General features: G+C 42.0%; 2 protein-coding genes across 2 annotated transcripts in view; one reads left to right on the forward strand and one right to left on the reverse strand.

Moving 5' to 3' along the window:
• Positions 1–6782, forward strand: part of LOC142312033 (alcohol dehydrogenase class-3) — a 38934-nt gene extending 32152 nt beyond the window's left edge. The window contains exons 8-9 of the mRNA XM_075350906.1: positions 5212–5350; positions 6604–6782. Of these exons, the coding sequence (XP_075207021.1) occupies positions 5212–5350; positions 6604–6628 (164 nt within the window). The 3' untranslated portion in view covers positions 6629–6782. The remainder of the gene's footprint in view (positions 1–5211; positions 5351–6603) is intronic.
• Positions 6783–19332: 12550 nt separating this feature from the next.
• The window catches only part of LOC142291993 (venom factor-like), a 353454-nt gene continuing 352513 nt past the window's right edge, over positions 19333–20273 (reverse strand). Inside the window, exons 40-41 of the mRNA XM_075337006.1 lie at positions 19796–19937; positions 19333–19685 (exon numbers count right to left, since the gene is read on the reverse strand). Coding sequence (XP_075193121.1) covers positions 19577–19685; positions 19796–19937 — 251 coding nt within the window. The 3' untranslated portion in view covers positions 19333–19576. The remainder of the gene's footprint in view (positions 19686–19795; positions 19938–20273) is intronic.

Consider the following 20273-nt stretch of genomic DNA (forward strand, 5'->3'; position numbering starts at 1 on the left):
CCAGTCTCCCCCAGCATCAGCCTCCCCAAGCATCAGCCTCCACCAGCATTAGCCTCTCTCCTTCCAGCCTCCCCCAGCATCAGCCTCCCCAAGCATCAGCCTCCACCAGCATCAGCCTCCCTCGTCCCAGCCTCCCCCTCCCAGCCTCCCCCAGCATCAGCCTCTCTCCTCCCAGCCTTCCCCATGATCAGCCTCTCTGCTCCCAGCCTCCTCCAGCACGCCGTGCTCCTCTGCCGACACTCACACACCCGATCGCATCCACTCACACACACCCGATCGCATCCACTCACACACACCCGATCGCATCCACTCACACACACCCGATCGCATCCACTCACACACACCCGATCGCATCCACTCACACACACCCGATCGCATCCACTCACACACACCCGATCGCATCCACTCACACACACCCGATCGCATACACTCACACACACAGACACTGACGATATCGCACATACGCGCTTATACTCACAACATCCGGGGATATCACATGCTTCTGGCCATGTGATCCTCCCGCAGGTCCTGGAAGCTCACAACAGCACAGTATCGCCGCCGAGAAGCAAGCGATATCCCAGGATGTTGTGAGTATGTGGATGCGATGTGTGTGTGAGAGTGAGTGTGATCTGATTTGTGTGTGTGTATGTGTGTGTGTGTGTGTATGTGTGTGTGCTGTTATGTGTCTGTATTTTCCGCTGCTGCAGGACCTTGATGTGTGGATGCGATGTGATGTGTGTGTTAGGTGTGTATGAGAGTGAGTGTGAGCCGGTGTACACTGGTAACTATGATACACATCGGGTAACTAAGGGACCTTAGTTACCCGATGTGTATAATGGTTACCAGCTTTCACGGCCTCCGTCAAGATGCCAGCATCGCAAGGTTATGTGTGGCGCTGCTGGGATCCTGACGGAGCCGGTGTAGAAGCAAGCGATATCCCAGGATGTTGTGAGTGTGTGGATGTGATGTGTGAGAGTGAGTGTGAGAGTGAGTGTGATCTGATGTGTGTGTACTCACCTGGGAGTCGCGGCTCCGTGTCAGTTGGGCCAGAGCGAGCGTGCATTGCGTGAGGGGGGCAGGGCCTGCAGAGAGCCGGGGCGAGAGGCCAATCCGTGTGGGGGGCGGGGCCATGGCGAGCCCAGCGGCCAATCAGCTTTGTGTCACCGTAAGGACACAATTTCGGAGCATGACAGACAGACAGAATAAGGCAATTATATATATAGATATCTCTATCTCCGCTCCTCTATATGGGACTTCAGCTTTTATTACTCTGATCGCTGGTGTAATGTAGCAAGGCAATACATTACACCTGTCGGTGCTACACTGAAAGATTGACTGTTAGACCCTGCAGAGCCCGGAGACCATCATTTGTCGTTTGGCTGCCATGACAACATTCTGCCCCGTTTTGATCATGTAACAGGGGCTGAAGGAAGAAGCCCCTCCCTCTCAAAAACTGTGTGCCACAATCGCTTTTGATTTCGGCATATGGAAGATAATAAAGGGCTAATATCATTGGGACCTGATCCACACCGGTACCAATGATATCGCCAGTCAGAGCTGCATATTTGCAGCAGTCTGGGGGTCCCGATGCCAGCCTGACCACCGACCGTAGAGAAACGTTGGCACTGCTGAAATCCCAGCAAGCGCATACATTTATCTATAGTGGCCAGTTGGGAAGAGATTCAATCATGGGAGCCCTATGGCTAAATAATTGTCATCCAAATCCAGATTATGCAACATTACCTGTGCAGAAGCCCATGCGTTCTGTTCCTCCCTAGAGGATATTCTCACTCAGGCCTCTAATAGGAAGAAAGGCTTTCCCTTCACTGTCTCAAAAATAACGTAGATCCTTTTTGTTTTTCAACACGACAATGTCAGGCATATTGCTTCTGCTAATGTGAGCAAAAAAACAAAGAGAAAAATTGTATGAAAAATTCCCTGGTATTTCACTGTATTTTTCATACAATTTTTGTTTGTTTTTTTTCTAGTCTTGAGGCTGCCATTCACATGCTTGTAATGTTGCATGTTTACTGAACATTTGTTACAGCTCAGTTTCTTTTGTTGTGTTTTGCTAATGTGAGCAGCCTGCATGGCCTAAAGGTCTCCTCATCTGTGACGTTATTGGTCGGTAATAGTAAAGGGAGCTGCCAGCAGCGGATCTTGATGATTTATGTGCCTTCAGCCTGGCAGTACATTCCTTGGACACACATTAGTAACTTCACAATGGCTTGCCATGCATGCATGTGTTTTTCTGCACTTCTACTAAATTCTGAATAAATTGAGATGTTATGTTTTGTAAATTTTATTTCATCGTTTGCTCAACATTGGCATGTCTGCCGATTCTGTGATTTTCCTAATTCCATAGCTTTTCCTTCTTGGTGTCTCAATTTCATTAAGTGTGTGATTATAATACCTATTATTCTGAACATCAATCCATTATTGTGGTGCATAGTGTGGTGTGCAGAAACTTCACCTTGTTTTTTGTAGGAAGAGTTGTACCATTTTTAATTTTATCATTTGATTCACTGGAAGGCAGGGGAACAAATACAAGTGCAGCAAAATTGCAAAAACAGCGCAATTCCACAATTTTTATTGTCTTTTATTTACGGTGTTCACTATACAGTGAAAAATACCCAGCAGTAGGATTCTCCAGGTCAGTGCAAGGTGAGAAAAAAATCGTCCCAGTTTCCTGGATGAAAATCTGATTTATTTTTTTATTTATTTTATTTTTTTTTCTACTTATACACGTTTAAACGGACCCTTAAGGCTGCTTTACACCAGACAATCTATTGTGCGATAGATCGTCAGGGTCACTGTTTTTGTGACGCACATCCGGCATCGCTGGTGATGCCGGCCTGTGTGACACCTCCTAGCGACGCAGTATCGCTCACAAATCGTGAGTCGTGTACTGGTCGCTAGGTTCCATAATATCGTTTAATTTAGTTGTTCATCGTTTCCGTGGTAGCACACGCCGCTCTGTGTGACACCCCGGGAACGATGAATAGCAGCTCACCTGCGTCACGCGGCCGCCGCCGGCTATGTGAAGGAAGGAGGTGGGCGGGATGTTTACGTCTCGCTCATCTCCGCCCCTCCGCTACCATTGGCCGGCGGCCGTGTGACGTCGCTGTGACGCCGAATGTCCCTCCCACTCCAGGAAGTGGACGTTCGCCGCCCACAGCGTGGTCGCACGAGAGGTAAGTACGTGTGACGGGGGTTACCGACTTTGTGCGACACGGGCAGCGATTTGCCCGTGACGCAAAAAGGACGGGGGCGGGTACGATCGATTGTGAAATTGCACAATCGGTCGTACCATGTAAAGCGGCTTTTAGGCTGGGTTCACATGTGTTTCTACTGCAGTTTTTAATGTAAATTAAAAACTGCTTTTTACGGTGCTTACAAAAGCGGAGAGATTTCAGAAATCTCATGCACCTGATTTATTTTTCCTGACTGAATTAGAAAACTGCTGCTTTTTTGAAAACTGCAACATGCCAATTCTTTCTGCACTTTTGCAACGTGTTTTCAACATATAAAGCAATGAGTGCAAATCTGCTGCAAAAACGCAAAGCGCCGCCGTTTTTGCTGTATTTCTAGTGAATAAAACTAACTTTAATAAACGTACTGCAAACAAATTACACGTAATTTGTGCCAAAAAACACAGCAATACCTGATTCTGTAAGCAGCTTCTTTACTGCCAATAGAGCAGGTTTTGATTGCAGAACAAAAGCCGCAATAAAACATGGTGTGAACATAGCCTTTGTGTTTTTTTTGTTTGTTTTTTTTTAACTAATCACTTGATAAGTGACTTGTATAGTGAGAAAAGTAGTAGGGGCTCTAATTGGTTTTAGTGGTCTTTGTATAGTGTGTTTGGAGTTGATAATTTGTGGAGGGTTTTTTCTACTTGTAAGAATTCTTTGTATTCTATATTGTACTAGCTGTAGTACCCGGTGTTGCCCGGGATAGTAACTGTCACTGTCTCTCTCCCAGTATCTGTCTGTGTCTTTGTCTCTCTAGCTGTCTCTTTCCTTGTCTGTCGGTGTCTGTGTCTATCTTTGTGTGTCTCAGACTGATAGAGACAGACGGAGATAGACACAGACAGACATCGACACAGAGATAAAGACAGACTGATACAATCTGTCTCTATCTCTGTGTCTGTCTGGCGCTTTCCCAGTCTGTGTCTGTCAGTCTCTCTATCTGTCTCCCCCCTATCAGTCTCCAGACCGACATCTTATTACCTCACACATAAGCTTCTTATACTATGAATGTCCTTTGTTCTTATAGCAACCAATCACAGCTGCTATTAATAACCTGTAGTTCCAGGCTCTGTTGACTTTAATGGAGGCAGGTTTTTTGGAGAGTAACTGTAAAGCATAGTCTACTACATTCCCTGGGTCATATGAGGTGTCTGTGCCAAATGTTGTGATTATAAATAGGGTGGGTTTGTGACTCTTGCGGTAATCCTCTGGGTGACGGTAATCCTCTGGGTGACGGTAATCCTCTGGGTGACGTCACTTGGGCCACTTTAGTTGGTAAACAAACTGCTGATATTAGTACTGTTACTATTTCTATATGTAAAACATCATAGGCTACTTTTTTGCAAGTTGTCTTTTTATGCATTATGATAGTGATAGGTTAGATAAGAATTCACGGTAAATCACTTTGACGCCACGGGCACCATAAAATCATTCTTGCTATATTTTCGTTCTGTTTAACTCGACATTCCACAGTGTTTTAGAGACAAATGTAGCTTAACAAATGAGACTGAAATGGAGGGGGAAATTTTCTGTTTTAATTTGAATGACGAGTCTCTATATGAAAATGAAGCTGGGCACAGAGAAGCTGGAGGTAGCCACCCGAGATTTTATGCTGCAAATGGGTGACTACCTGTAGTTCTCTGTAAGGAAAAGAATGTTTCTGAAATTTGTATGATGAAACCTAATTGTAGAAATTTCTACAGCCCTTGCATAAATCAATGCTCCCCTCCAAGAAGAAAAACCTAGATGTATAGGACGGTTTTTAGACACACAAATTTCTGCAAAAAACTCTGCATGTGAATACAACCTGAGAGAGTGAATGAGGCACCAGAAATTTCTCATCAGTGAACGATTTGCCAAACTACAGAACTTTAAAATATAGGGTGAAGAAGACAGTATGGCGGTCACACTTGATATGAAATGTAGAATTCTCCTTTCAGTATTTTTACCTTTCTTGCAGGTTGGAAAAGTGTAGACAGTGTCCCCAAGCTGGTTTCCGAATACATGGCTAAAAAAATCAAAGTTGATGAGTTTGTAACTCACACTTTACCATTCAATTCAATAAATGAAGCTTTTGAACTGATGCATTCTGGGAAGAGGTAAGATGAAAACCGTAGATATATTCCTAGGAAAAATTGTGTTCTGCGGCTGCACAGAATTTTCTAACCTGCATGTAATATAATGAATGACAATAATTTCCCATGAAGAAGAGACTGCATCGGAAATGAGCATCATCCATCTTGGGTTTTTTTTTTTGTCTGTTTTTTTTATACAACTGTTTTGCACAATACAAATTTGTCTTCTTTTTTTGGATTCTAAGAGCTGTAACATGTTTTTCTTATTTGTTCTTGGTGGAGCATTCTGTTGGTTACATACAGATTAAAAGGAGCCTGTCATGTCCTCCTTCTCGGCAGCATTCAATAAATGTATTGCTAAGTTTCCTGCCTAACCAGCCCTTTATAATGTAAATCACTTAAATCCATGTTTAATAAAGTATTTAATTTTTCTTATGCTAATTAGGCCTTTGATTAGTCGATGAGGTGATAGTTTCCCCAGACTAGTCGGCCCCCGCTGCATGTTCTCACGCTCTTGTGGGCATTATCACATGGTTTATAATTGTCGGGGTCATCACCAGCTCTCTGTAAATCTCACACATGCACACAGGTCTATTTGGCAGCACCAATGTACCTCTAAAGCCAGATGTATGCTTGCTGGCTTCAGAAGCGCACTGCGCATGATTGGAAGTGCAGAAAATGAGCCAAAGAACAGCCGTGTTCTGCCCTTCCGGTCATGCACAGCTTGCCTCTCTGAAGCTCGAAAGCGTACCTCTGGCTTCAGAGGTGCAATGATGCTGCCAAATAGAGTTGTGTGCAAGATTTGCAACGAGCTGTCGATGATGCCAACACTTTAAAATCATATTTATCACACCAACAAGAGTCGTGATAACATGGAAAGAGGGCCGACTAGTATGGGGAACTTATTTGTACAGCAGACGTGTGGCTATAAGGCGCAGGTGGATCTGCGATCCACCCGCGTCTGTTAACCCTTTAGATTGTGCTGTCAGAATGTGACAGTACAATGTAAATGGCTCACCGCTGCCATGTCTGGGGGAAAACAACGTCCCTATGACTAGTTGTTAAGGAACAAATCACCACCACAGTTATTGAATTGTTTTTGCCATATGCAGTCATAAGGCTTTAGAAGGGTTTGTTAGGAAGGGCATAAAGGCAGCAATAACTACATGTGGTGGTTTGGGGGAGAAATGTGACCTGAGAAGCTGACAAATTTCATTTAAGACACTTCTCCATAACTTTAACTCCTCCTTACCATTGCTGTTTTTCTTTCTTTACAGCATTCGTAGTGTATTGAACTACTGAAACATTCCAGAAAAAAATACTACAACCGCACTACAATCGATTAGCTGGAGCACACCATTTTTGATTGAAATTAGATTTGTTCACAGTTACCTTACGGTTTACCAACAGCTAATGTTTAATGCCTACATTTCTAATAAATATATTTTGTTCTGTTTGGGCTTTTCTTTGCTGTTTGGAAATGTACATTCATAGAAGACATTGGTCTAAGATTGGACCTTGCTATGAGCCTAAAGGCCCTGTCACACGCACACAGATAAATCTGTGGCAGATCTGTGGTTGCAGTGAACTTGTGGACAATCAGTGCCAGGTTTGTGGCTGTGTACAAATGGAACAATATGTCCATGATTTCACTGCAACCACAGATCTGCCAAAGATTTATCTCTGCGTGTGACAGGGCCTGAAAGAATGTTTTTACAGTATTTTTACAGTTTTTCATGGACGTCTGAATTCCGCCTAAAGCAGAAAACATCAACGATTGAAATAAAAATTCTCCCAGATGGCCAGTCTCCTGGCAGAGCCGGCAGGTCTGCAAACGTTGGGATTTGCCAGTTGAGTGAAGCACGAGATATACCTGTAACAAATGTAGTCAGAATTCTAGGATTTAATCGCTTCAGCGCTCAGGAAATTTTTGATTTTTCCATGTCTTCATCCTTATGTTCATTGCGATAAACACAATAATGCCATTGTTTTTTTTGTGGTTGACTTTGCAACATAATTCCCCAGATTAGGTTGATTACAGCAATGCCAAACTAGTTCATATTATTTTTTTTTTATTATATAAAAATAAATTCTGAAATGTTTTAACCAAAAAAAATTAGCTTTTTTTGGGACCCACCCATTTCTTCTTCCTCCCCCTCCCCCCTGGATATGAATTTCCAATTGTTTGCTCACTTATCACAGTATTGCGGTCTATAGTGAAAACACGATTCTCCTATGAAACATGACCTGTGGTAAAGCATCACAGGAGGACCAAGATGGCAGTTACGAAGAACTTCAGCAGGGCCGCTGGCCTCTATGATAACTAATCAACTTGTGATCATGTCACAGGGGGCGGATGATGACCGGTGTTGTTGCGTCATTTAATTGCTGTTGTCAGCAGCATTTAAATGGTTAAACTGCAGCAGTCAGCGCTCTCTGGCCACATAGTTGCACAGTAAGTATCTGAATATCATGAAGTAGTCTCCCATTCTGAGCCAGCTTTATAATCTCCTTAGTGACTAATTACAAAAATTTACCTAATTAAAGGGGATGTGTATACCTAGAAAAAAAAAATATACTGCTTTTTTACAGAAACAGTGCCACAATTCTTATTGTGTTGTGACTGGTATTGCAGACCAGCTTTTAGTGAGTCCAGCCTATGAAATGCCAACCTTAAAAACGGCAAATCTGTAGAAATTATACATTCTGTAGAAAGAAGCCGATAACTAGGGTTTGGGAGAAAAGGGGAAAGAGCTTATGCTGGATACTGATCAAAACAATTGTTAGTTACTTTGAATTGTCTCTCCAGGAAAGGAGACAAACTCTAGCGCCACCTATTGGAAGTAGCAATGCTAAAAGTCAAAAGTGGCCTTTTGACAAGCCTTTTCATATTACCTAGGATATATGCCATATCAGAATCCCAATTTGCAGACAGTGTTTCGGGGGTTTTGCCCCTCGTCAGTGCAAAGTGTGGGTAACTGATCTGGCTTATGACAAGCTTTGTGGGGATCACGGGGAAAGACAATTCTCCTTACGGAGACCTGCCAAACCAGTCTGGCTGTCAGCGGTGAGGGGACTTATAACTGAAACTTTGAAACACACACATTATGTGCTGGAGGTCAGGGACATTGTATATCCACTGTATACAAAGTCTACATAGCCATGTTAAAATGCCAGGTTTTTGTCATTAATATAGTCATACCAAGAAGAATCATGTCAGAATTTTTCACACCTTGTAATGTTACTCAAAATATGTGCAATTCAATTTAAAATTAACCCTTTGAGCACCCAGCAGAAAAAAAAGTGCAATTCCACTATTGTTTGTTTTTATTTACCATGTTCACTATTTGGTAAAACTGACCAGGCATTGTTCCCCCAGGGCAGTACTGCGATCGGATCACCGCTAGAGGAGGGAGAAAGTGACCTCTCCATCGCCTCCATTGTTAGCTTTTGCGTATATTGTATTGCACTTGAACGTCATCCGATTGCAGTCCGATGTTTCCCTCGCACCTAGAGACTTGTATGAGTACGAGTGATAGGAGAGTTGCAGACCATCGTCGCATGGTACATTTTTTTTCCTCAGTCCAATTAGGGCTGAGGGAAAACCTTGTGGATCTGTCCTACATGGGACCGAGTACAATGCGAGATTTTCTCGCATTGCACTCATGTGAGTCATATGCTCACTTCAGCAAAGTGAGATACTTTCATTTCTGTGCTCAATGTCTCCAGAAGCACAAAATGGGCACAAAATCATGGATACTGCAATGGCATATTTGCAATTTTTGTTTCTTAATCATTCACTGCATTTGACGCCATAGGTGTTTTCTAGAAACAAAGTTGTCACTTCACCCGTGCATGAATTCTCTGAGTGATGTAAATTCTAAAATGGGGTCACTTGTGGGGTTTGCTGCTGTTCTGGCACTTGTGGACCCTTCATAGTATAATATTTTGTGACACGTGTGGTGTCCATATGCTCACTGTACCACTGGATGAGTTCGTTTAGGGTTGCAGTTTGCAAACTGGAGTCACTCGTGGGAAATTGCTGCTGTTCTGACACCTCAGGCTCTGCCAATGTGACATGGCACCTACAAACCATTCTAACTAAACCTGATCTGAAATATGGCGCGCCTTCCCTTCTTCACTTTGTACTGTTCCTCAAAAGTAGTTCCCGATTACGAGGAGGATATTGGAGTACTCAAAAGACATTGCACAACAAACTGTGGTCCATTTGTTTTCTTATCCCTTATAAAAATGAAAAACTTGGAACTAAACATTTTAGTGGAAAAATCTAATTGTTTTTTTCTTCACCTCCCAATAGTATAAAATTCTGTGGGAAATCTGGAGTGTCAATATGTTCATGGCACTCCTTGGTTAATTAAGGGATGTAGTTTGAAAAATGGGGTCACTTAGTGGCTAGTAGAGTTGAGCGGATGAGTCATAATCCGGGTTCGGCGGATCCGGATCGTGTTGCCGCCGAAGTCCGGATCCGATCCGGAATCCGCGTCCATATAAATCAATGGGCAACGGGATCCGGGACGAGAGAGAGAGATCGTGCATCCCGGGTACTGGTCGGACTCGGATCGGAACCTTGAACCGTGCGGATCCGGGTCCGCTCAACACTAGTGGCTAGCAATACCTTTTTTTTATGGCCATGAGATATGAGAATAGCATTCTGATGGGTGCAAATGCAGCAGCTGTCAGGGGTACACAATAGCTGACATCCTGCTGCATCAGTCACGATCAGTGTTGTCACCGACCATGGCCAGTTGACCCCTTAGATGTCCCTGTCAATAGTGACTACTGCATTTAGATGGTTAAGGCCTGCTTCTCACTTGCGAGTTTCTCGCAGTAGAGCAATGCAAGAAAATCTCGCATTGGAATCGGACACGTTAATCAATGTTTCAGCTCGCATTTGCGATTTTTTTTTCTCTCAGTCCAAATCGGACCGAGAAAAAAATCGCACCATTTGTCCCAATGATTTCCTATGGAAGGGGATTAAAAGTAGGATCACACACTCGCACAAGCGTTCACATTTGCGAGTGTGGCAGGAACTATGCTGATTAAATATTCAACAGATGAATGTGACATCACATTCCCAAAGGTAAAATAAATGACACGTGTAATCAATTTACTGTAGTTAAGATGTTGCAGGAAACTAGCATCGCAATCGCGACACACACGCGAGCAAAATCATTAATTTATTCAAAAAAAGGATCGCAGTTGCGTTGCACTCGGACCTAACGTGAACTAAAATCAGCCGAGTTTTTTTCAGCTCAGTGGGACCGATTTTATTCGCATAGATGTGTTTCCAGCCTAACAGTGTGTAAGGACTCCCTATTTAATCCCTTTGGCATCCTGAGATCGATTGTGTGGTCCTGATGGCTGCCATGACAATGCAAGTTTAAATTATGGCCTTAGGCTATGTGCCCACGGGCGCTCATACCTGCGGATGTATCCGCAGGTACGATCTCATGTTTCCCGCAGCTGCCCGCCGGCATCCGCAGCTATTTTTAGCTGCGGGATTCCAGCGGTATAGCTGCGGGATTCCAGCGGTATAGCTGCGGTAAACCTGCGGACTTTCATGCGAATTACCTGCGGATGTCCCGGCCTCTATCTCCATAGCGGAGGGCCGGGATTTCCGCAGGTAATTCCGCAGGAATAATTGACATGCAGTTACGTGCGGCTGCGGGACATCTGCACCATGTTCCGCAGCTGCACTTTCCGCAGCATGGACACAGCACTCCCCATGTCCCATAGGATAACATGGGGAGTGTCTGTACATGCTAAAACCTGCGGATTTATCTGGAAAATCCAGAAAAATCTGCAGGTTTTCCGTGGAAAAATCCGCAGAAACAAGCTGCCGTGGGCACATAGCCTTAGACTGTGCCGGCTACAGCGGCTTGTTTAGCGGTTAGCTACATTTAATGTTCAAAATAATGTTTTCTATTTTGGTCATTCCACTTTGTATTAATTACTTAAATGCACCAAAGGGGTTAATAAACTACCTGACAGCAGTTTTGAATGTGAGGGGCACGGTTTCTAAAATGGTCCACCTTTTGGAGGTTTTTCTATCTGTAAGTCCCCTAAAGTCACTTCAAAACCCAATAGGTTCCTAGAAAAATACATTTAAATTTCCTTAAAAAAATGAAAACTTGCCACTACATTCTAATTTTCTAATGGGACTCTTCATAAATGGTGTTTGTGTAAGGTAAACATATGGGAAATGTTATTTATTAACTATTTTGTGTGGTGTGACTATCTGAATTAAAGGAATAACTATTAATGAGTTAGCACTACCACGGTAGGGTGCTCGGTACTTGTACCAATCAGACGCTCGAATGGGCGCAACTCGTATACCAAGCATAATGGAAGTCAATGGGGAAGTGGAGCATTTTTCCAGGAAATCACATAATGAACATGTGAAGAGTCTCATCCAAAGTAAAGAGTAAAAACAGCACAAAACACTTGCATGAAACATGGACCTCTGGATAAGGCCTCACACAGCGGAGTTGAGCACTTCATTAGGTGGAGCCAGCCATTGGTTTTATCTGTTTCTGTATAAAAGGAGCACCCACAATTCCTATAACGGAGAGAATCCACCCGCTCTTCTCCACCAAATGACAATTGTTTGAAAGAGATTGATCGGAGTAGTGATCAATTAGACGCTCAGATGCCATATTCAATATATATGGTGCCAATAAAAATGTCAGAGCGTGCTTTGTTGTTAGTTCCCTAAAATGTGAATTGAGGAGCAGTACTGCACATCCTTGAGTTTAGCTACATTGAGATTCCATACTGCTCTATGTTGAAAGTTTTTTTTTTCTTTTCTATTTTAGTGTGCTGGATCAGATTTGGGTCAGTTTTTGCCATTTTTACAGGCTCTTAGATTTGTATGGCTAATTTTGACTAATGACCTGGATCAAAAACAGACAAAGACAAGTCTCTGATTTTTATTTTTCACAGCTGTGACTATAATACGTGAATGTTATATGAAAAATACAGATACCTCTCGTATGAGCGTATTTTTGGTCCAAGTGTTGCTTGTGAAAAAAACGGATAGTACATGGACCAATGTTATTCAATGTGTAGTCCAGATAAGTAATGTTTTTCTCTACATTGTGAATCTATGTGTAAAAATAATCGCATCTTGCATTAATTTTTTTCCATTCTTCGGATGAGACTTTCCCATTTAAGTCTGAGTGCACAAAAGAATCAAATGCCATAGCGAGCCCCCCTATAGTATCTGGGTTTTTTTCTGTGGATACATTTCAACTCTTTAACATGGGAAACCATAAATGGTCTTGTAAATGAACTGCCTCTGTAAATATTGGATTGCAAATGGCTGACAAGTGAGGAAAAAAAGAACATTGAGTTTTCTGGATGAAACTATTTTTCTTTTATACGGTTCTATGAACGTAGGGACTTAAAGAAGTTGTCCAGTTACCAAAACTGTTTTTTTTTTTTTTTGATAAATCTTGCTATTATGTGCATCTAAACACATCTATGACGTTATTTTACCAATATTATCTTTTATCATGGTCTAGCATAACATCTTCATTTCTGGCTCCAGCTCTGATGGAGTTAATCTCTCTCTTAACTTCCTGTGTTCAGTTACTACAACTTCCATAATCCTTTGCAGTAACTAGCAATCTATCTCCCAACCCATTCTGACTGTTCCCTCCCCTCAGATCTCCACCACAACAGTTCCCTCCCCTCCTTCCTGTGTGGAAGTCCCATAGTGGAGACAGTGACATGCTCTGCTCTGACACATAGTGTGCTGCATGTCACTGTCTCCACTGTGGGACTTGTTGTGCAGGTGAGAGTGTATACAGTTGGTAGTTTGCAGCAGAAATCACAGAGTGGACACAGTGACATGTATCATCCGGTCACCTGCACTACAAGTCCCAGAGTGGAGACAGTGACATGCTCTGCTCTGACACATAGTGTGCAGCATGTCACTATCTGTCTCCACTGTGGGACTTGTAGTGCAGGTGACCGGATGATACATAGCAGATTGGTCCCATGCAGCGTCCGGTCACCTGTGCTGCTGGTGGGAGTATATGATCACACTGCCGACACCGCCCGTTCTCCTGACAGCTGAGCAGAGCGGGCGGGTGGACAGTGTGATCAGATACTTGCGTGACAGGGGGGATTTCAGTGGAGGAAACCCCCCCTGTACTCCAGACTGGAGCCCGTACCTGCCACAGCTGAATGCTGGTATGCGCGCGCTCTGCCTTCACCGCTCCACAGTAAAGTTCTCCGGCTCCTCCCCTCGATGCTGTGCTGTGACGTGCGGTAGTCACCGCCCACAGCCCTGTCAGTCACTGTGAGTGGCGCCGGCATCCTGTGACGTACCCGTCTTGTTTGAGAGCCCGGAAATGCCGGGACGTCAGAGGATGCCGGCGGCCACAGCTCCAGGCGGTCATGTGACTGGTACTGAGCATGCAGGATAGCGCCGCTCAGTGCCAGAAATGGAAATAGAGGCTATTGAAGAAGATGCAGACAATGGTAAGTGAAAATCAATGGGGGAAAAAAAAAAATGGGTGGACCACCCCTTTAAAGAGCAGCCAAATTTTTTTTTTTTTCTTTCTTTCTTCCAAGGCCACTGATATTTTTCTGTTAATAAAAGCATATGTGGACTTAATTTTTTGCAGGGCAGGTTGTGATTTTGAATGGCACCATTCATTTTACCATATAATGGGTTGTAAAACGATAATAAAGAAAAATCTTAGAGAGGTGAAAAGGTGAGGAAAAAAGCTATTTCACCAAATGTTTTCTGAATTTTATGGTTACAACATTCATTTTATGGTAAAAATGACCTGGCAATATGATTCTGCAGATGAATATGATTATTTCCTTAACGACCGCTGATACACATTTTCATACCGTAGCTGCCGTTAATGGGTCTTTTTCACAGTGCTGAGGAATGAGTAGCATCCCACAGCAGGTGAAAATACTGCAAGTGTCAGTTGTATTTGACATCTCACATCCTGTGACATCGGACCCCAACCGGTTTTAGAACCGATAGGGGCCAATTATACCCTTAAATGCTGCTGTCATTCACAACAACAGTATCTAAGTGGTTTAATGGGACAAATAACTTTTTCCTTTAACATTATCTGCATCCTGTGATCGTGATTGCAGGTGCCGATAGTTGCATGGCAACCTGAGGTCATCTGATAGCTCTAAGGTACAGTGGCCTGTAAAGGTACTGTCACACATAACGAGATCGCTAGCGAGATCGCAGCTGAGTCACCGTTTTGGTGACGCAGTAGCGATCCCGTTAGCGATCTCGTTATGTGTGACACCAGCGATCAGGCCCCTGCTGTGAGATCGCTAGTCGTTGCTGAATGGTCCAGGTCATTTTCTTCAAAGGCGACGTCCTGCTGGGCAGGACACATCGCTGTGTTTGACACTGTGTGACAGGGTCACAGTGACTGCTGAGATCGTTATACAGGTCGCTACTGAGACCTGTATCGTTCCTGCATCGCTGGTAAGGTCTGACTGTGTGACATCTCACCTGCGACCTCCCAGCGACTTACCTGCGATCCCTATCAGGTCACATTGTTTTCGGGATCGCTGGTAAGTCGTTGTGTCTGACTGGGCCTTTAGACCCTGCAGTGAGCAGGGTGTAATAGGCTGAATCAATGAAGAACTGACAGGTCTCATGTAATACATGAGATCAGAGATTAAAGTAAGAAATATTCATGTTCCACAGCGGAACTAAGTAAAAAAGAAAAAAAAAAACCCACAACAAAAGCACACAAAAATCATGAGACACTACTTTGTCATTAAAAAGGCAGCCTTTGTATAAAAATAATAAAAGTACACATAATTGGTATCGGCATATATGGAACAACCCAAACTATTAATCTGTCATGTTATTTATTCCACAAGATAAACACGAATAAAAAAAACACACCAATACTCACACACAAAAAATAATTAAAATTGTTCAAAATACATATGAAAAAATAAAATGGTATAAATTAAAAGAGAAAATCATCTTGTGAAATACAAGCCCTAATGTGGCTCTTTCGGCAAAAACATAAAAAAAGGTTACAGCACAGAAAATAGAGATGCAAAAACAAATTAATTTTTGTAAAATATTCTTTTTAGTGTGCAAAAGCAGCAAATCATAAAATAATGTAAATGTGTTATTGCTATAATCTTACTGACCCAAAGAATAAAAGTGTCCTATCACTTTTACCGCACAGTGAACCGTGGAAAAATATATTTAAAAAACAATAAGTGAGTTTCTGATCTTTGTTCGTGTAAAAATTTGAATAAAAAGCGATCAAAAATGTAATGTACATCAAAATAGCACCAAAAAAATCTTCAACTCGTCCCACAAAAAAATAAGCCCTCACACAACATACAAAAAAAACAGCTATCAGAATATGGTGAATATTTTTTTTTTAAGAAATATGCTATAGTAGGAAAAAAAACCTACGGTATATAAAACTGGTGTCGTAATTGTGCTGACTCAAAAAATAAAGTTGTCTTATTGCTTACAGCACATGAACAGTTTAAAAATAAAAACTATTCTTGTACTGCTGTTAATTTGTTCATTCTGCCTCCAAAAACTAGGAATAAAGGTTCAGTTCCATTGTATCCAGTGATCTCCGCTGAGCACTTACCTCAGGGTTTTTGTGTAAATTCCCAAAAACGCAATTCTTACAAAACCTCCGTCGCAACTACTAACTATATTGAGGCAGATGACGTCACTTGGGACACCACTGGGTCAAGGACCAGACGAAGTCCAATTATTTTAGGTCACTTTTTAGACTGCAAGTTTGCACAACCACCGATGTGTGCACACCTAAAAAGATGGATTCCCCCCAGAAAAGATGGCAAACAAAGCCCAAAGTATCTGTCTAATAATAGTGAGTGGTTTGGTTGGTGCTTTGGTCCCAATTGTATTTTTGTGGGATTTACATGGAAACTCCAACATAAGTGCTCTGCGTAGAGCACAAGAATGTGATCCTAGCCACATACTGAAAGTGAGTAAAAAAAATGTTACGTATACAGTATACAATATGGTATACTACCAATTAAAGCTCCAATTTTTCTAGCACAAAACAAGCCCCCATTCAGATTTGTCATCTGTCATTGGAAATATAAGGGATTACTGGTAGAACAAATGTTTCTACCTCCTCAAAATCTAGTGAAATCTGTGCTCCCAAATCCAAATGCCCCCCCTGATACACACCTGTCCCGGGTCCAGCCTCTGCTCCCTTCATCCCAGTCCGCTAAACTCTCTTGTGTTTTATGTTGGGCTTTGCAAAGAGCTTGGCATGTTCCCATGTGATCTTCTACCTAGGTTCTATAAGGCCTATCAAAATATACACCTGTGTCTTGGTATTGAGACTTACTTTGTTTATACACCATGACCTGCACAGTACCTGTCTGTAGTCTCCAGGACCTCCATTGCCTGTTTCCTGCGTGCCTCCACTGCCTATTGTACCAGCGCCTGTGGCCTGTGTGCACACCCAGACCATGGGGCTTTAATATCCACCTCACCTTGTTAGCCTAGCACCCCCTTTCTTTTGAGCCCCACTGTGCCTAAACCACAGTAAGCGACCAAATGTTTCACATTCGTTTAGTGGGGAGAGCACAATTAACATTTTAAAAGGTGTGTCTCAAGAAGCACAAGCTTGGCAGTAAGCTGGCGTATTTGCAATTCTCCAGAAAAAAAATTATGGTGTGGATATTACTAAGTGTAAACACCTGTGGGGCCAAAATAGTCACTGCAGCCATAGATAAATTCACTGAGAAGGGCACTCTCTCTTTAATGGGGTCACTTTGGAAGTGACATTTGCAGAGCCCCAAAGGTGCCAGAACAACATATACACCTCCAAAACTATTGCAGCAAAATCTGTGCTCCAAAAGCCAAATAGTACTCCTTCCTTCTCTGCCCTGCCGTGTGGCCAAACAGTAATTACCAAGTACATATGAGGCATCATCATATTTAGGAGAAATTACACTTCACATTTTGTGGTTCAGTTTTACCTATTAACCGTTGTGTAACTAAAAAAATGTGCAGCTAATATATAATATTCAATACCTCCCTATATGAATTCCTTAAGCAGTGACGATTCCAATATGGGGTCACATGTGGGGGTTTCTGCTTTTTTTTGGCATCTCAAGGGCTCTGCAAATGCAATGGAGTGTCCAAATTTGCGTTCCAAAAATTAGATAGCGCTCTTTGCCTTCCAAATTTTGCCATGTGCCCAAACATTAGTTTTTGACTACATATGGGGTATCGCTGCATTTGGAAAACATTGCATAACAAATTATGGGGTCTATTTTTTCCTATGACACCTTGTGGAACTTTTACACTTTTCACTAAACTACGATTTTGTCACCAAATTTATATTTATAGTTTTTCTATGTAAAAGTTTTCTTAATCACCTATGGGTTAAAAATACTCAATACAGCCCTAGATGAATTCCTTTCAAAATAGGGTCACTTATGGAGGGTTTCTGCTGTTTTGGCATGTCACGATTCTGCAGTCTATTCCAGGCAAAAATCAAATAGCGCTCTTTCCTTTCTGAGCCATGTGCCCAAACAGTAGTGTTTTTACCACATTTGGGGTATCATCACATTTGCATTTCTCCTGTTACCCCTTGTGAAAATTACGAACTTGAGGTTAAAATAACAAAAACGTAATTTTTCATTTTCACATACAAATATTACAATGTTCTGTGAAGCACCATTGAGTTCAAGATAGTCAACACACCCCTAGATAAATTCATTGAGGGGTTTAGTTTCTAAAATGGGGTAATTTGTCGGGTTTCTGCTGTTTTGTTACCTCAGCAGATCTGCAAATAAGACATGATGTCTGCAGTCTATTCCAGCCATATGTATGGTATATTCCAAATACCAAATAGGGTTTTTTCCTTTCGCAGCCCGGCAGTTTTTGACCATATGGGATACTGCCACATTCGGTAGAAATTGTGTAATACATTTTAGGGTTATTTTTTACTCCTTGGGAGAATGAAAAATGTGCAGCTAAAGCAATATTTTTGTTGAAAAAATGTAATTTTTCCATTTTTTTTAACCCCTTCACGACCGCGGGCAGTAAAATTACGTCCTAGCGGTCATAACGTTACTGCCCGCGGTCTGCCGGCAGCAGCATACCGCGATCGGCGCACATCTCAGCTGATTTTCACAGCTGAGATGTGTGCCTGCTAGGCACGAGCAGAATCGTTATCTGCTCGTGCCATTTAACCCCTGTAATGGCGCTGTCAATATGTGACAGTGCCATTATAAACGCGATTGCGGTAAAGTTTTACTTACTGCCCAATACCGGAAGTCATGTGACATGATCACGTCACTTCCGGTGGTTGTCATGGTAGCACAGGGTCATGTGATGACTCCTGTCTAGACATAAACCACTTTCACTTTTGCTTTGTACGGAGGCCAGGGAAGCAGGAAGTGCATGTATCTGCTGTTTACAGCTGTGTAGCTGTGATCAGCAGATAGTGCAGAGCGATCGGATTGCTGATCGCTATAGCCCCCTAGGGGGACTAGTAAAATAAAAAAAAAGTAAAAAAAAAAACCTAAAAGTTCAAATCACCCCCCAATCGCCCCATTGAAAATTAAAGGGTTAAAAAAATAAAAAATATACACACATTTGGTATCGCCGCGTTCAGAAACGCCCGATCTATCAAAATATTTAATCCACTTTGCCTTAATTTCTGTGTAGCCCCTTAACGAGTTAACAAAGGCAGTTTACAAATTACTTAAGGGGTACAGTTTTTAAAATGGTAGCATTTCTGCACGTTTTCAGATATATAAGCCCCTCAAAGGTCCATGAAACATGAATAGAACTATAAAAAATTGGATTTATAAATTTCCCTGGGAAAATAAAATGAAAAATTGCAACCAAAGTTTAACCCTTTTAACAACATAATGAAATAAAAGGACATTTGAAAAATGATGCAAGGTAGACATTTGGGAAAGGTTATTTATTAAGTATTTTGTGTGGTAAGAATATCTCGTTTAAGGTGTAAGGAATGAAAGTTTGAACATTTTAAAATTTTTCTAAATTTTCATCAAATGTCAGATATTTTCACAACAAAATGAAAAACTTTTCAACCTAAATTTACTGTTAACATAAAGTACAATGTATCACTAAAACAATCTCAGAATCACCAGGATATATTAAATTATTCCAGAGATTTTTTGGGGTTTTTTTGCATTAGGGAACAGTTTCTATTAAAATTCTTGTTTTTCAGATAGGCTTTAAGTATTGCATCCTTGTTCCTTCATGGTTTCTGTAAACTCCTTCAGCGTATTATCGTCCTCTGGCCAAGCGAGTATGAATGTGTCACTGCTGAACATGTAACTTGCCCTGAGAGAAAGAAGAGACAAGGCATAGGTCACTACCAGGAGATCATTGGATATACAATGCTACGCAGGGAGGTTATGCTTTATAGTGGGATTGTATAATACCGTACTTACGTTGATGAAATATCCCATACATTAGAATAGTGATTCATTATAAGATAAACCATGTTTGTTTTCAGTTCAAGTAACTGGTTACAAGCCAAGTGATTAAGGAACTGTCTTTGTTGACCAATGGTTTTGGACTCAATGTCTGCTCCTGAAAAAAAGATGAAAATGTGCCAACAAACAAAAAACGAGCAAAGTACGTAGCTTTACATATGCACGGGGATTTTCTTATTCCACAACAACATGGATAGCTATCACCATGCAGCTGACCTTGCATGTAATAGATGAAATAGCAAACGTTGCTGACAGATTTTCTTTACTTAGAGCAACATAATATTGAGCAAGAGAGCCCGATTCCAGGGATGTGTCACTTACAGGACAATCAGTGTTTTATCAGGTGGAGATTATCAATGCCTGATTACATCTCACATGCTTGGCAGTCTGGCAAATCTGTATAACCTCGCCCCCACCACTGATTAGTTTTATG

This window comes from Anomaloglossus baeobatrachus, chromosome 1 (assembly GCF_048569485.1).
Source record: "Anomaloglossus baeobatrachus isolate aAnoBae1 chromosome 1, aAnoBae1.hap1, whole genome shotgun sequence".
Taxonomy (NCBI): Eukaryota; Metazoa; Chordata; class Amphibia; order Anura; family Aromobatidae; genus Anomaloglossus; species Anomaloglossus baeobatrachus.